Genomic DNA, 17,500 nt, shown 5'->3' on the forward strand with positions numbered 1-17,500 from the left:
GCACTCGTTTTTGATATATTACGTAACTGACGACGATGTTCGTCATGGGCTCGATTCCTGCTCAAGTCTTTCTTTTTAATCACTTTCCTTCGCAGCTGGTTAAATCTCTTCCTTGACTTCGATGATTCATGATTTTCATAACAAATGTCTCAAGGGAATGACTGGGAATTACAACACTAATCTCAGCATGCGAAGGTACATAATTATTACAACGTACCCCGCTGATTCACGTCCACCGCCAACTATGTAAGTCATATATTTTTGGCGGCTCATACCATCAACTTTAAGATTCAAAACATGTAAGGTAAACCGAACTTGAGAAAGAAAGAAACAAGAGAGCGTGAAATGGGACGAAACCTTATGTTTACAAAAAAATACACTGATTCGTAATCATGTAGGAAACAGTCTCGGGATCCACGTTTTTTTCTAGAAGAAAGGAATGCTTCCTTTCGTCATCTCCCGGCTAAGACAACTGGCTGTCTTCAAACTCAAGGAAAACTGATTAACGATTACACTAGCAGCCGGCCTTTTAGGCCAAAATGATTGTCTCTTTTCGAGAAAGAAGAAACGCTGCAAATTCTCGGGGAGTGTTTTATTTGTATAATGTTCTTTGGTCGTACTTCTCTTACCTTACTCTTCTCCAACTTCCACGATAGCGTGCTCGGAGATAGCTCAACCACCGATACACTGGAATCCATTTTTTACCGTAATAGAATAGAAGAACGTTACGCTGCCGCCTTCGGCGCATGCGTCTTCGGTACCTTCGACGTCTTCTTCTTAGACGTCGTCTCCGTCGACGACGACGCCTGCGTCTCCACCTTCGCCGCCCTTGTCGTCCTCGCGGTTTGCTACTTAACACATTCCATCGTCGGCCGTAGCGAATCCGGAGACGACCTCTATTTAATCTGATTAGTCTGTAACGCCCGCTGACTTTGACCATAAGCCTTCTACGGTGCAAAGTAATATATTTCCATTGCTTGAAGCCCAAGCGGATTTTGAATCGCCTGTTTATTCGTCGTATGGTTCGACGCTTTCCTCTGTACGTTACTATTAAGTAACTGCCTCTTACTTGGCTGTGAAATAAACAATGTTCAACCAAAAATTCTTTACTAAGACAGATTAAAGAAAGAAATTGCTTTATGATGATTACATTTCATTGGAAGGTTTCAAACAAAACTGAAACGGCTAAAGGATAAGTGTACACCGATCCTCTTCATAGACCCATTTTTACTCATTACGAAAGTACAAATTTTTCATGTCGTTATTCAGATTATATTGAGTTTTGGAGGGAAACACTGCTGGGTTTCCAACAAAATGAAACTTTTAACATAGAAGATCGCTGGAAACTTCTTACGTACACAAAGACACACTGCTTACTTTAACTGTTGTTTAATTAAAGTTTTGGTTTCAAGGCATTTCAAGCTGATCCTTCCAGTGCAAGATTTGCGTAATTGGCCACGTGAAAGTTGACCATAAAGCCATGCCTGAAAATTGATATATCGAACTCGGCCTATTGACAAAGCTGAGCTTGTACTGAAAGACAATCACTGAAAGACAATCTACTGAAAAACCAAATTAAAACCTGAGAAATAATGTTTGTAATTTTCAAAAAAAAGGGTTTGTAAAAGGAAAAAAAATAAATTTTAGAATCGCTCATTTTCACTTTAGAGTTTCCCGGGGAGACCATTTTGAATATTTGTGACGTAAAACAGATTAAAAGATTACCCTATTCTTCTGACACAAAGGGCTTTTGTAAAACAACAAACAAACGAAGAAACAAACAAATTTGATTTTCAATGCTATTCCCTGCGGTTTTGGATTTTCTTTTTGGTGGAGTATAAATTCCCTTTAATGGTTGACCCAAAGTGTCGTTTTCATTTCAAGAAATTATGTCACACATCACTTCCTTAATGAATTCACTTGCTCTGTCTAAATTCCACTATAATTTTTTCAATTGGACTTTCTTAGCAAAGAGCTATGATATTTACCGGAATGTGATCCATCTTTCCCTGTATAACATCCTATACTCTCCACGCCATTTGACAATTCCTCTCCAACGCCCTCGTAACCTGAAACGAAGTATACTGCCTCTGAGACGACGAATGTAGCGTCGTCTACGTCTTCTACGCCTGTGTCGTAATCGCTTTCGCCATCGTTGCCTGCTTCTCCGCCCTATGCCGTATGGACGTCTCGGCCGTGGTTTCCTCACCGGCTTCGGCGTGGGTTTTTCTCGCACAGACTCGTAGTGGCTAGGGACAAGAACGACTACGTTTCCATTAGAGTGGATTTTTATCTGTTTTCTCTTTCCCTGTTTGTAAACAATGAGCTGACGTCCTTCTCTTCTGATCGGACGCCACTGTCCACGGAAACGTACTTCAGCTGCCTTATTCAATCTGTGCCATTTTCGTTTATACCGGATCGAGAGGATGCTGCCGCGACATCTGCGATAAAATCAGAGGGAAATGGACATGTAAACAGCAGTCCCCTTGATGTATATGTTTATTTATTCATTTATTTATTTACTCAACTTTAATTTTACAGATCTTAACAAACTATACAAATTGAAAATAAATTAACAATTAAAATAAATAAAAAATGTAACTTTTTGATACAAGACCTGAATAAATAGGTCAGTTTATACAGAATACGAGGATTCCTTATAAAAATAAACTGCCTCAATGTAGCTTAAATAGTATAAAATATCACGACAATACGTTAATTTATTAATTATAAGAATCTATCCTTATCTATCCCTATCCTTATCCTTATCTATCCTTATTTATTTATCCTTTATTTATGTTGCCGGTAAAATCCGTTTTCAGGTTGAATCTGTTTTTACCAAGGTTAACTTGGTGATCCTCATTTTACCTAGGTTGAATACGCATTCAGATGAATTGAAGAAATTTTTTTTGCAGCCTAAATACGCCCCTAAATTAAGCATAGAGAAAAAATTTGGGCCAGGTTTGGATTAGTTTTAGTTATAAGAAATGGATATCAATTGACTCATTATACAAAAGTAAATAAGGAAAACTGAGAACTGTGCTGGGTTGAGCATGTTCGTCGTTGTGGTGTAGTGGTGAAGACACGGGACTATGTACGGATCTGGAGGGTCCATAGGACAGTTCTTTGTTCCCTTACTATGTTGTAATGTTGAGACTGAATGGATAAGTGTATGAAAACAGAAACCGATAAGATGATACGAAAGGCTTAAGAAGATGCGTTGAGACGAGTAAGACAGAGCTTGAGGGATGGTATACGTGTTTTCAATTTATTTATAGGGGTTGATTAGGTAGAGTGCATATTCAACCTACGTAAAATAAGGATCGCCAATTTAAAAAAGATAAGAACGGATTCAATCTGAGAACAGATTTTACCGGCAACATATATACCATGAACAAAAAGTCTCAGTAAAAAAAAAACCTACTTTTGTCGGCATCCCCAATACAAGGAGAGCGTTTTCCTTTCACCCCTACCCTTACCTCCAAACAATCATTGGGAACGTACTTAATTAAGCAACGACAACGGCGAGGGCAACAAGAACGTCACAAATTTGCATATTTAGTGAGCAAAAACAATAGCTTTGCACGCTCTGCACGTGCGTTTTTCACGTTTGTCCGATTCTTTGGCGTCGTCTGCAAAACAACAACGTCAAAACGCTAAATTTGAGGTTTTATCAAGAACGTCAGCACCTGAGGAAAAATTTTAATATTCTGCCCTAAATTAAGTGCCGTTCCGACCAGTGTCATTTTAGAGAATATGCCACACCCTCGTTATATTAAAAAGGTTGCAATAGTCGCCAAGCGATTAAAATAACGCGAATATATAGTTTGAGATAACGTTCTCGATGCCGTCGCCGTTGTCGTTGCTTAAGCTCACTAATGACGTGGATTGGTAGTAGGGGAGGTTCAATATTATGGGAGTTGATTAAGGGAGACTGGGTCAACACTAGTTTCCATCCATCAAACTGACATTGGACATTTCGTAACAATTACACGACGCAATATCCCATGTTAATGTTGACAAGCTTACCGCTCTAAAAAGAATGAAAACAGGTGGAATTACAGCTTTAGTTAAACACGAAATAGCGTTTCTAAGCTATGCCGCGCTGATCTACAATATTTAGGTCTAAAAACCCCGTTGAAGACGGTTAACTTTCAATTGTTTTGCTGGGTACTACTATTTCAATACTCTAAAAAATTCGATTTTCCGGAAGGTTGTCTCGTTAGTCTAGTGGATATCGGAAACTGTAAGGTGAAGCCATCGATCCAGGCTCAACTCTTTGCCTCGCCTATTGTGAATCTTCTCAGCTTGTTTAAAATCTTTGTTTCGTTGAAGTAGATTTGAAGTCTAAAGTATACTGTACGTCGTATAAGTTGAATAAATGTCAGTTTGAGAGATGGAAAGAAGTGATGACCGGAAGACTGAGGAAGGGACGGTGGCTTTACTTTATACACCTTTTTCCAAAATGGCCACCATTTAAATGTTCTTTTGTTTTTATTCAAATTAGCCCTTGATGCCTCGTTCTTAAGCTTAAAATTCAAAAGAATATTTTATCTTGAACGAGGCAACAAGGGCCAATTTGTATCCGCATAAATCAGCGGCGATTTTGGAATAAGGTGTTGTTGAAGCAAATAGAGTGCTTCTCAATTGAGTGTCGAAAGTAATTAGATAATTGCTTTAGTTTTACATTACTTCACTCAGTGATTGGTTCAAAGTTCTCGCGCCAATTTTTCAACCAATCAGAAGTGAAACCAAAACCAATCGTGGCTCGCGCGTGCACATTTTCCCGTGCTTTGTGTCAGCTACGTGTGATTACTTCGAGTTTTGATTGGTTTACTGGATTGTCTCCGTCGTTTTTGATTGGCCAAAGTAATTACTTTGGTTTTGGTTTTACGACACTCATTTGAAAACCGCTCTAAATAACGCATTTTGCATCAACAGCCAAATTTAATGAAGTGAATGTATAAATGTGAAGTTGGGTTGCATTAAATGTACATATTTGAAGTGCTTCCTGTTGAAGCCGTCTGAATTTTTCGAAGACCTTAGACAGCAATGACCAGAACCAGGTTGCTGACCAGCGGTTTTCGTTAAAACAATGGTTTTCTGGGTGTTCTCAGTCTCGCGGGCTCAAAATACCTAGTTGTGGTCATTGTTATTTAAGGTTTTTCAATTTTTTTTTTTATAGAAGGGTTTTCCATGTGACGTCATCGCGGCCATGTTGGTGGACGAAAACAAGAGATCTCTCATTAGATTCTTTTGTTCGACCACCAGAAGTCGTGCATTTCTCTATTTTATTGGCGTCCCTAGAGGTTGGTTGAAAACGTCATATGTGAGACAATTAGGCCCGTTTTAAACGTCGCATTTTACATATGCCGAATCAAATGCAAGGTGCTTACTAATAAGGTGATATTTTTCCCTGCTTTGAAATTATGCGGAGAAAGCTGAACTTAGCAAGTGCTCTTGGTATCCAAAATGAAAATTGAGGGTAACCATGCATTTTTCAGGGATATTTAAGCTTCAATTTTAAAAAGAACGCCATACATTGCTTTGTATTTTAAAGCCTCTTATAAATATTGTGGATTAATTATCTTTGAAAAATGTGTGGTTACTCCCAATTTTCTTTTTGGATTTCAATAACACTTGTTAAGATCTGCTTTTCCTGTATATTCATAAACGGCACAAAAATACCTTTGAATTAGCAGGCACCGTCCTTAATCTCACCCTGATACAAGGAATACACCTTATTCCAAAATGGCCGCTGATTTATGCGGATACAAATTGGCCCTTGTTGCCTCGTTCAAAATAAAATATTCTTTTGAATTTTAAGCTTAAGAACGAGGCATCAAGGGCTTATTTGAATAAAAACAAAAGAATATTTAAATGGCGGTCATTTGGAATAAGGTGTATATTTCTGCACGTAACTTTGCTAATTTTGTGATCGTTGAAATTCTCGTGTTATAGACATATGAAACGCAAAAATGTTGAAATTAGGGCGAGGTATGTTTACCTTATTTGTCTCCAGTGGTTCTTATACTTAGTTCTCAGACGCCCTCGTATCCGGTAGCCCTCAAACCACCGCCTGTTGTAATAGAAGCGAATTAGGCTTGGACGTTTTGGTCTCCCAAATATTTTTCTCCTTCTGCGATACCATCCGCGGCGCTTTCGTCTTTTCCTCCTTCGTCTCCTAATTCTTCTGTACCTTCTCCTACGTCGTCTTCGCTGTCTTCTCCTCCGTCGTTGAATTCGCCTTCTTTGTCTTCTTCTTCTTCGCCGTATCCTTATTTTTCGTCTGCGCTCTCGTCTGCGCCATGACACTCTTCTGCGACGGGGCTTCAAGGAAATCCATGTCCGCCTTATTCTCTTCCTTACTATTCCCTTTGTAAAGAGTAGTTGGGTTTGTCTTCCATGACTTTTGTAGACGAACTGTTTCCTTCTATTCACGGTAACTCTGTGCCATTTCCCGGTCCATATCGAGATGCGTTTGTTTGGTCTACTTAGCCTTCTCCACCCGCGGTGTGGGCGCCTAATTTTGATCTGACCAAACGTGACCCTAAATTTAAAAAATAAAGGTGAAATATGTAACACCACGACACGAAGTTTTCTGAATAAAGGCAAAGATGAAGTGTCGGTGCTTCAAAAGGAAAATAAAATCTTCCAAAGAAACCAAACCTAGGTTACAATACTTGTCAAAACCAGCTAGCTTAGAAAGTAAAAGGGCAACGACTTTGTTGGTGAAATAGGGCGGTTTTTTTTGTTAGTAATTTAAGGTTGTGTAATGTATTGTAAGTAATATGTGGAATGTTAGATGTGTAAGGTATTTAATATCGTTAGTATTATAAACAATGTTATTTTGTAGTGTCCGTATTTTTGTAATAAAATGTATTTAAGAAATAATAATAATAATAATAATAATAATAATAATAAAGAAATGGGGCGTTTTCAAAAGAGAATTCACGAGTATCGATGCACGGGTTCGATAGACGTTTGTGATCGATGTGGACTGAATTGTCAATATCGCTCATCGCAAAATATGCACACATGGCCATTTTCATGCTTGCATGCTCTCTTTTTGAGAAAAAGACAAAATATCAAATCTCCTGAGTACTGCTTGATCTCTACTGGGAAATAAAACGTTCGAGTTAATCAGGTCTATCAAAGCGTTCTTCCAAAGAGTTTAAATTCATCTTCCCCTACACCTTTCCCTTCTACCCAATCCAACTGATAGACTTCTTTACCATGAATCATTTGTGGTTTTTTTTCCAAAATAATATTAAGCCGCGTGACCATGCTCAAGGGATTTGTCACCTGATCGCAAATGGTAAATGTGAAATCTGATACAAAGAGGTGCATTTTTACCTGATAAAAGGCTGTTCTCTTCGGAGTGAAATGATCAGTCGATGTCCTTTTCTTATGACACTTCTCCATGCACGATGATAGTACACTCGCATGACGCTTCGTTGCCGCCGCCTTCGCAACCTTCGCGTGCGTCGACTCAACCTCCTCCTTCGTCTTCGTCTTCTTCTTGATCGTCGACGCCTTCTTCTAAGTCTTCTCCTCTTTCGATTAATCTTTTGCTGCCGCCTTCTCTGCCTGTTTCTTTGCCGCCTTCGTCGTCTCCGTAGTCGCCGTATAAGTCGTCTCCGTCGTCGAATGATTCTTCTTGTTCTTCTTCCACGCCTCCCTCGTCCTCTAAATGATCTCGTTCTCCTTCGCAGACCGAATCGCCCCCTGCGCAACCTAAGCCCAACGTTACGAAGGTGATAGCGCACCGACAATCCCTTTTTGCTGGGGACAAGTCGTCTCCACGTTCTCTTTCCGCTGAACAGCATCTCGAGGCGAAATGTAGCTGAAGGCACCCCGTGCCACCGTCTTCGTCTTCCCCTTAAAATCCATCTACCGCGCCTACGGCTCCATCTACCAAAACACAAATACGTTTCCACTTCACTATAATTTATTTAATACAAATGAGGCAACTGTGGGTTTTTGGTATGATGTACCAGTGAGTGGTAGATTGGTAGCCTGGACTATATTGCTGTATTTTGTACGTGGACTGGATGGGTTTTAACAATGAACAACATCATAGCTCAAATGCCGCGCTAAATGGCCTTTCGCTTTCAAGCAGTTTACGACGAATCTTCAAATAGTTAGCCCATTGGTACTGAAGTGAAGTGAGTTCGAACAACACAGTAACGTATCGAGTAACAGTTGTGAACATCTGCGAACAGCGGCTAATTGAGTCTTATCAATATAAAAACCACACTCAAAATTCGAACAAGTTGAGCCGAGCAGCCATTCATGGAAGACTGTCAAGAATGTAAGAATTATGATTCACTTTTTTCATTAAACAACAAAGAAAGATATATTTAAAAAACTATGATTTTTTAAAAATTCACTCACTTTGATAGAAACTGACCGCAACGAAATCATAGGTATGCGACAACACTTCTGACGACAGAGGGGGTTAAGATGATCGCCCCTTTATGATGCCCCATTGCCTTTTTATTCTCCATAGAGTGCGAAGTACATTCCATATCTTTTCATTCCAGTGCAACTTCATTTTGACGTTAGCGGCTCGATCTTGCGGACACTAACTGTTTTTTGTTGTTTTACGTTTTACTCACCTAATTCTTTGTTCTCCTTTTCTGGATTGGAACCGCAAATATCCGTTTCTTGGGGAAGCTCCTCGAACTCGTCCGTTGTAGATCACTCGAAGCTTGTATCTTGGAAGCCTTCGAGGCCAGCCTGTTGGTCGCCCACGTCTTCTCTTTCTCAGCAGTTTTCGCTGCCTTCTTCGGCGTTTCTTCATTCGTTTGTATATCCTTTGCCGTTGTCTCTTTCGCCTCCTTAGTCGTTGTCGCCTTCTTCTTCGACGTCGTCTTCTTCGTCTACGAAGTCTTCTGCTTCTCCTGCGTTGTCTTCTACGTCTCCTTCTAAGTCGTCTCTTGCGCCTTCTGTTGTATCCACGCTTTCGAAGTACAATTTTCTTCCATCTTCTTCGGGCCCGCACTTGAACATATCCTCTCCCAAGTCTGATCTCGCGGTTCCTTGCAAGGTAATTCACGCGTAATTTTCCATTAATTACTTTAAGGTTTTTCCATCTCTTGCCGATGAGAACGTTACCTCCAAACCTTCTTATTACCTTCCAATGTCTTCCTGGGTGCCACCAAACCCTTCCCCGCATGCTCCTAACAAACCAGAAAAAAAATACAGTGAAATTTTCCTTGAAGATAACTTGGAAGGCGGAATAATCTACCAGATCTGGCAGTGTACAGGGACCTCGGTTTTTGTTTTACAAAAGTAACGAGCCTTTACTGAGGGGTGAGGTCTTTGGTTTACGGGTAGTTACGACACTCATTGCCGGCAGCACTGGTCGCTGCAAGAGCTGCCGGCGGAAATGCTTGGCCCCATACCATTCATCAAACTACTAGCTCCACTGGAGCTAATCGCCGTGCAACTCTGGGGGAAAAGAAGCTAAAGAGGAAAACCAGTTGTCAAGCTGTGCCCAGCATAGTCCAGACATTTCCTTGCAGCCGCTTCGAAAGGACCTACCGGTCTTGAATCGGCCTTGTGAGCCATCAACATACTTTCCGTACGAAAGCAAAGAATTGTCTTGACTCAAGAGAAAATGAGGGGACAGAGAGGGAGGCTCCCGGTCCAGCCCTTGGGATATGTCATGTCCACGAAAGTTATTTTTAGACGAGCGGAAGTCTTCCGAGACGTCCGCATGCAGGCCAACCTCGGTCCGATGTTTGAAAGAAAATAAACATTCATCAGCCTTCCACGTGCGCCGTCATTTTCTCTTTTCACTAAGAACCTGAGAGCGAGGCAAGACTGCATGCGGACGTCTCGGAAGACAGACGTCCGCTAGAACAAAGACTTCCGCTGGTCTAAAAATAATTTTCGTGGACATAACATATCCCGGCCAACGCCCTGAGCCTCCCTCTCTGTCCCCTCATTTTCTCTTGCTTGACTTCAATCAGTCTTTTACTTAGAAGTGAACGTCGGCAATAAAGGCTACGGTTCACGTCAAACTCTGCTTTCTATTAACGAGATAAATGATCGCTGCTAATACTGGGAGATTTAAAAGAACACAGTCCAAAATTGCCTTAAAAGCCTTTCGGGCGGAACAATTGCACGACAAATCAGTGCGAAGAAGATTGGAAGTATATTAAGGCCCGGGCAAGCGGCTTCGACATTTGCTGCAACATCCGTTCGATTTTGTTGCACAGCGACGTTGAAACCGTAGAGTGCACGAATTTTCAACCGGTAGAAAATCAAGTCGTCCGGTACCGTGTGAATGTAGCCATAGTTTTAGTATAATTCGCCTACAATGTACCTCGTGAACGAGATAGAATAATCGCAGTAGAGTTAGGATTGCGTAAAGTCACATTTTGAGGAGACTTTTTCGTCGACGTCGCCGTTGTAGATCTTCAAACCCCTATTGGCTTGTGCTGCTGCGGTGTCCCTCCCGCCCTTGTATCAATTTGTTGGCTTTATGTATTGCTTGCGAAGCTAGAGCGGTTTTTAATTGTGTCGAAAGTAATTAGCGAAGTGCTTTGGTTTATGATTACTTCATTCAGTGATTGGTTCAAATTTCTCGCGCCACTTTTTCAACCATCAGAAGTGAAACCCAAACCAATCGTGTCTCGCGCGTGCCCATTTTCCCGCGCTTTGTGTCAGCCACGAGTAATCTTCGAGTTTTGATTGGTTTATGGGATTGTCTCCGTCCCTTTTGATTGGTCTAAGTAATTACTTCGGTTTTGGTTTTACGACACTCGATTGAAACTCACTCTAATAAAAAAAGATAGACAAATAAAATGAACTCCCTATTAATATGCCTAGAGCGAGAACGCCCCCGCGTTGGAACCAGAGGTAAGAGAGAGAGAGAGAGAGAGAGAGAGAGTTCCTGTGCGCCATGATAATCATCTGAAATTTTGTTTTTAGATTACGCTGATGCTGCGAGGGTTATTTTATCGGTCGTTCCCGTGTCCGCGTTCATTCTAACTGATCAATGAAGTGTCATTCTTGAGCACAGAGAAGTAATTATACATTTCAAATAATTTCCTTCAGAATAAGCAATACTTAAATTTCCTATGCGGCGCAATAACATTAGGTGGCACAGTCCTTAAATGAGAGTGATACTTGTGCTACTCAGCTTTTAAATTCAATACATACGTTTTGGAAAGCAAAGAACTTTTCACTAAACGTACCTTATTTGTATTGGACGGCGACCATACAGCACGTAGAGCCTGCGATTCTTGGGGAATACTCTTCTAACCCTATTGAAGATTTTGATTTTCAGAATGCTGTTACGCAGTCGCCTTCTCTGACAGCGCATTCGCCTTCGCTGTCGACGTCTTCTTCTTCTTCGTCGTCTCCTAATCCTTCTCCTCAGTCGCCTTTTTCTTCTCATTCTCCTTCTCCTTCTTTTAGCTCGAATGTTTCTTCTTCGCCTTCGTGCTCGTCTACGTCTTCTCCTAGCTCTTCGCCTTTGCCTCAGACGACGTCTGATCCGTTTACCAACTCGCCTTCTTCCTCGCCTGAATCTTCCAACTCGCCTTCCAAGTCTACGAACACTTGGGAGTCGCAATAATGTTTTCCACCGACCTAAAGGTTTATATTTGACTTGTCTGCGCCCTATTTTAAGTGGCACTCGTCGCCTCCTATTGTAGATAACTAGACTTCGCTGTTTTCTGCTGTAATAAGCAAGTGTCCATCTCCGGCCTCTTTGGACCATTATTCTTGTCTTGCTTGGTAAAAGCTTCCATATCCTTTTGCGTAGAATCTGAACTCGACCGTTAGGGTAAAACCTGGAAAAGGCCAACAGAGTAATTCGTTCAGACAGCTGAACCTCTAAGTATTGCTGCACCTTATTTAGCACCCAATCTGTTGAGCGGAAACTTTCTCCCATATGTATTTAACAACCATTCACTTAAGTGGAGGTGGCTAGTGGTGGATATTAAGTCACCGACACTGAGGTGTCGTAGGTGAATAGTTCTTTTAGTATAGACTAAAACAGTGGGATAATAGAGTGGTTTTCAATTGAGTGTCGAAAGTAATTAGTGAATTACTTTGGTTTTGCATTTACTTCACTCAGTGATTGGTTCAATGTTCTCGCCCCATTTTTTCAACCAATCAGAAGTGAAACCAAAACCAATTGTGGCTCGCGCGTGCACATTTTCCCGCGCTTTGTGTCGGCTACGTGTAATTACTTCGAGTTTTGATTGGTTTACTGCATTGTCTCCGTCGTTTTTGATTGGCCAAAGTAATTACTTTGATTTTGGTTTTACGACACTCATTTGAAAACGGCTCTATAGCACAAAAAGATGATTTTAACTCATTTATTCCTGCAAAGATCGCAACATTTTCGGGCGCAAATTCCGCGCGAATTGCTTGGAGGTGAATAGCAAGGGATATCCGGAGTTTGAGTAGCCAATCAGCGCGCGCGTTCAACGTTATCCACTGTTTTAATATATACTAAATATATATACTCTGCTGTATTTGTCAACGGAAAGCAGCCAATCACATTTAAATTCAGTTAGGCTGTCTCCGCTAGATCAGATCAAACAAATGCCCATGGTCCAATTACGGGGGTAATCGCTGTGTTGTTATTGTTTAGAAAGAATGGGAAAAAATATCAAATATTGGGAGAACTACGCAACGACGCAAGCCATGACAACAGTTTTAGCATGACTTAAGATTGGTCTTTTAAATTGACTAAAATTGTTTTCGTGTCTGTTTGTTGTTTCCGGCATTCGTACGCTTCAACTATCTTACTAAAAAAAAGTAGATTAAATAAGTTCTTTTCCGCAATTGTAAGCTAAGGTAGTAGTTTGATAGTTTGATTCAAGTAGTTCAAGTATCGTATTGTGAGAGGTATGTTATAGGCCAGTAGGGTCATGTGCAAAAACATTTTCTATTGTTGCATTTGTTTAACAAGACGAATTGCACCCCCCCCCCCCCCCTCCTCCCCCAGTAGTAGGGTTGGCATAAAATACTCATTGACAAAGGAAAGGAAAAGGGAAAAGGAAAGGAGCTTTATGTAAGTGTCCAGTCTGCTAGTGCTGGAACACTAATTGGGGACACTAAACTGAAATCAACAAATTAACGCAAATCAATTTTTCTCATTCGGTTCCTCGCATATTTCCCTTTTTGTGGCTTAGAAAAATACTACGAAATTCCCGAAATATCAAGCATCATTATGGGCTAAACTGAAGAATACCCGTCCACAAGTTTGCATATGAATGAAGCGTATTGTTATATGCCCCGTTCTTCAAAGAATACCACAGTACGAACACGATAGTGGTCCGGTTTTATGCTGTTTCTATAAAAACGTTAAATAAAACCGATTTTATAAATTAAGTAGGATAGTACGCGCACTCTCATTGGTCAAGAGCTGTGTTTCGATGAGATTATGTAACCTCATCATAAATTTTGATAGGTTATGTGTTGTCAGACGCGCGTTTTGATTGTCTGGTAGGAAATATGAGCGTGTATCAAGAAAATATGTTTCAATCAAGAAGTAAAAAAAACAGCACTTTCCTTCATTTGTCGAATTATTTTTTAGAAATATTTTATAAAAGCAACAGAGGCTTTTTTCCGTGTTTACATAGCCTCATCTTAACACTCGGGGAGTTAAGAGAATTCTCGACAGTTATGCAAACCCTCGACTGCGTCTCGGGTTTGCATAACTGTCTCGAATTCTCCTAACTCCCCCTCGCACTTAGATGAGGCTATGTTAACATGGAGAAAGTCCTTTATTGCTTAAGTACTCGACACAAAGAAACTAATCTCTCATTATGAGGGTAACGTCTAGCCATCACATCTAGCCTGCATCGGACCGTTCGGACGATGAGTAATCGACTGCACTGAAACCAGGATGAAACTGGCATAGAACTTTAGATTAATCATCGGTTGTGTTAGACCAAGACCAAAAAGATGGTTGAATGATACGACAACCAAGATAAACATCACAATGGTTGAATTAATTACCACACCTTAATCGGGTAGGCCCTCTTCCATAGTTGAATCTGAGGCCTCTTCGGCGATATACTTTTCTCCATACTTTCCTATACCGGATCTTTATCACACAGCGAGGTCTTCGTCTACGGCCCCATTTTCTTGGTCTTCTTCGCCATCCAAACAACTTTCTTCCTTTCCTTTGTCGCCTCCTCCGGCGGTTTCTCCTTCGCCTCCTTCGTCGACGTCTCTTTCTCCTTTCCCGCCTTCTTTGTTTTCGTCTTCGTCTTCTTCTCCTTTGTCTTCTTCTCTTTCTTCTGCGCAATCTCCTTCTCCTTCTTATTCGTAGACGTCTTTGCCTAGATATTCTTCGTTGCCCATATCTGATTTTTCGTCTTCCAATTCTTATTATGACGTCTCCAGAGGGTCTGATTCTTAAGGGCCTTTTTCGTCTTCGGTATCTCACAAATAACCCTTGACGCGGGGTAAAGAGAACCCTTCGCCAATATTTTTTCAAATACACTTGTGCTTTACGCAGATTAAGTCTCTTTCTCCTCCCGAGTTTCAGTTGCGCTTTTCTTCGGTAAAAACTGAAATGAAACGTCATTGAATTATTATCAATACCGACAGTTTCCAAACAACTAGTTTACCATCTTCCCAAGGGCGCATTCGACATCAAACATCAATAATTGACCTAATCGGCTAACTCAATGTTGTACCCAATTCAAATCTCCCGGGATTAAGATTCTTTGTGTGTTGTATTTGCATGATAATGTAGCATTCATATGTAAATGATATGGAAATACCTGGAACAAAACGTTTTATTCCCAAAGGGTTTGAATTGGGTACAACATTGAGTTAGCCGATTAGGTCTATTGCATTAGTGACCAGGTCAAGTCAATCAACAGGGGTCCGTTTCCGTCGGAAAGTTCCAAACCTTCTCGGGCCTTTTTCGGGGAGTCACAATCCCTTATGTATCTCGAAAACGGGTAGGTTCTTCAGATTTGTCCAGAAATACCACGAGGATTTAATAAGCTTCACGAAGTGTCCCTTTGCTCTTCATCACTCGTGTCTCGGAATACAGACAATAAACATTACAAAGTGTCTCCCAAATGCTGCTCCTCAAGTAAGGATAAACTGCTGCATTTATCCTAGGCTAAAAATATTAACCTTAACCTTTACCTTATTGTTGTTCGGAGACTGGAAGTGACCTCGTTGGATGTGAAAATTAGGCGTGCATCTAATTAGCAGCACTTCTGGACATAAGTGAGGTTTTTCAAACTTCACAATCCTTTTGCGCTTGAAAACATGTCAGAAGACGAGCTCTCCAAAACAATCAGATGGCAGATTCACAAATGGCTTTTCAGGCCTGAATAGTTCTCGGGGCTTTCGAAAAACGGACCGACCCTAGACTTGTGAATGGCAACGAGGCTGGAAGTGACCTCGTTATGATGTAAACCTTACTGCATGTAAATCAAGCTGATATTAAGCTACATGTATCGTGCATTAACTTTAAAAAATCAGCGATTTTCCTATCCAAACGAGGTCAGCTCTAGCCTCGTTTTTGCACACAGACTGTACAATGATTTCTGCGCGATGCGTTGCCCAAGATATTGCTAAGTAGTGGCCCAACATATTGGGAGACGGTGTTTGACGCCCAATTAAAACATTTAAAGCAAATACGAGTAGCTTACTATTGAGCGAAAATGTCCGAAAATCTCCAGTGAAAGGCATATGGTAAGACCATTTGTCGGAAACTATGTTTCAGTTGGTTCAAACCAACAGGACTTTTGCTCTACCTTTGACAAATTGTTTTGGTTCAAATCCTTTTTTGAGGACCTTCCACGGTTTTACCGCCCTTTCTGGAACAATAGTATTTTAACGTTAAGCACAGGATTATTTTCAACACCTTCTTATCATTATGCAACGGCTACCCCAATCTGAATTTTCCATCAAAGAACAAGTACCCGTCATTTTAAGTGCAACGCCATGACAGCATTAACATGTGTTTGCCTTTACCTCAATGAACGAAGCCGTCGTTTGTAAAGAATTTCCAGGTGTCTTCTTCTCCTAATTACTGTATACTTCCTTCCTCGGACATAAACGCGTATTCTACTTAGACGACTTCGTCTACGTAGTCGTCGTATTCGACGTCTCCTCCTTCGCTTTTGCTGTCTTCTCCACCTCCTTCGTTGCCGTCTCTTTCTTCGACGTCTGCGTCTATGTCTTCTTTTTCGTCTTAGCAGCCTTCGTCTCCGTCGACGTCGTCTAACTCCTCTGCGTCTACCTCTTTGTCCTAGTAGAATCCATTTTCCACGTTTTATTATGCCAATTCTTGTAGGCGTTATTTGAAGTGGCAAGCGTCGTCTATGCACTAACACATTCCACCTTCCTTTATAAACACGTACTTTGTTCCATTTTCCTTTCACTCGAACTCTGATTTCTTTTCTTACAGGAGCCACGAAGCGCCATCTTCGTTCACTTGGCTTTTTGACGTAAACTCGTTGATTTCCACGAATTCTGTAAACACAAAAAAACACTGGTTAAGGAGATATCAGAGCGAGCTAGGAGGAGTGTTCGTTTCTTCTGCTAAGAATTTTTTAGTTTGTACAGTACACTGATAAAACTAAACCTTTATAATTCTAATTTGACGGCCTTTACAAGATAATTAAAAAATCCGTCCGCTTTCTTCATCACATTTCTCTTCCAGAGATATTCACTTTTTTTAATAATAACCTTTTTTATTTTTTCTCAATGCGTGAGCGGGCGGAATTCAACAAATCCTGCAATCTGATCGGTTCTGGAAGCGAGGGGAATCTTCTCATCCGGCCCGCTCACGGCGGGCGGAATCCTAGCCCTGGTTGCGTGAGCTTGGATGATGACCTTAAATTTCCATTTTTTTTTTGACACCGAATCCGTTTACATACAGAAGTTACCTTTTTATTAGACAAGAGGTCTGAAAATATAATTCAAATAAAAGTATTTCTCTTTGAAACGTTCAGTTTGTAAGTCGCTTTAATACTAAATTCGCTATCAAGCGCGGTGCGAGTCAACAATTAAAAAAGCTGTTTCAGAGAGGAAGAGAGAGAGAGAGAGAGAGAGAGAGAGAGAGAGAGAGAGAAAAATAATAAGTTATTTACCAACTAAGGGTCGGTCCGTATAGCAAAAAATTTTGACCGCGGTCTCGTCCGACCACTCTTTGGATACGGAACCCACAATGGTGTGGGCCCCTCAGACGAAGGAGCAGATTCGACAAGTTGTGCGGATCCAGAGACGAGCTACCAAATTCATGCTAGGGCTACCGTTCCGCTGTGAATAAGCTTACAAGGACAGACTTTTAAAACTGAACTTATTGCCATTAACATACTGGCATGAGTATTTAGACTTGACTTTCTTTTTTAAGATAGTTAACGGGCTTCTTGATTTTGACCAATCAGTTTCACCTAAAATTCGCTCTGCCCGGCCTACTAGATCTACAATTTCTTCAGCTTCAGTGTAATTTCCCAACGGTAAATGTAAAACCACCTTTTTTCAAAAGTGT

General features: G+C 40.8%; 2 protein-coding genes across 2 annotated transcripts in view; both read right to left on the reverse strand.

The window, feature by feature from the left end:
* LOC138041191 (uncharacterized) overlaps positions 1-6,160 on the reverse strand; it is a 17,703-nt gene extending 11,543 nt beyond the window's left edge. Inside the window, exons 1-3 of the mRNA XM_068886965.1 lie at positions 6,008-6,160; positions 1,989-2,441; positions 630-1,073 (exon numbers count right to left, since the gene is read on the reverse strand). Coding sequence (XP_068743066.1) covers positions 630-1,073; positions 1,989-2,020 — 476 coding nt within the window. The 5' untranslated portion in view covers positions 2,021-2,441; positions 6,008-6,160. The remainder of the gene's footprint in view (positions 1-629; positions 1,074-1,988; positions 2,442-6,007) is intronic.
* Positions 6,099-11,911, reverse strand: LOC138039930 (trichohyalin-like). The gene is made up of 5 exons (XM_068885755.1): positions 11,211-11,911; positions 8,622-9,185; positions 7,357-7,914; positions 6,411-6,550; positions 6,099-6,277 (listed from the first exon to the last, which is right to left on the reverse strand). Exons 1-5 carry the CDS (start codon positions 11,909-11,911, stop codon positions 6,099-6,101), a joined length of 2,142 nt encoding a protein of 713 aa, XP_068741856.1.
* Positions 11,912-17,500: the final 5,589 nt, after the last annotated feature.

Source organism: Montipora capricornis, chromosome 3, assembly GCF_036669925.1.
Source record: "Montipora capricornis isolate CH-2021 chromosome 3, ASM3666992v2, whole genome shotgun sequence".
Lineage (NCBI taxonomy): Eukaryota > Metazoa > Cnidaria > Anthozoa > Scleractinia > Acroporidae > Montipora > Montipora capricornis.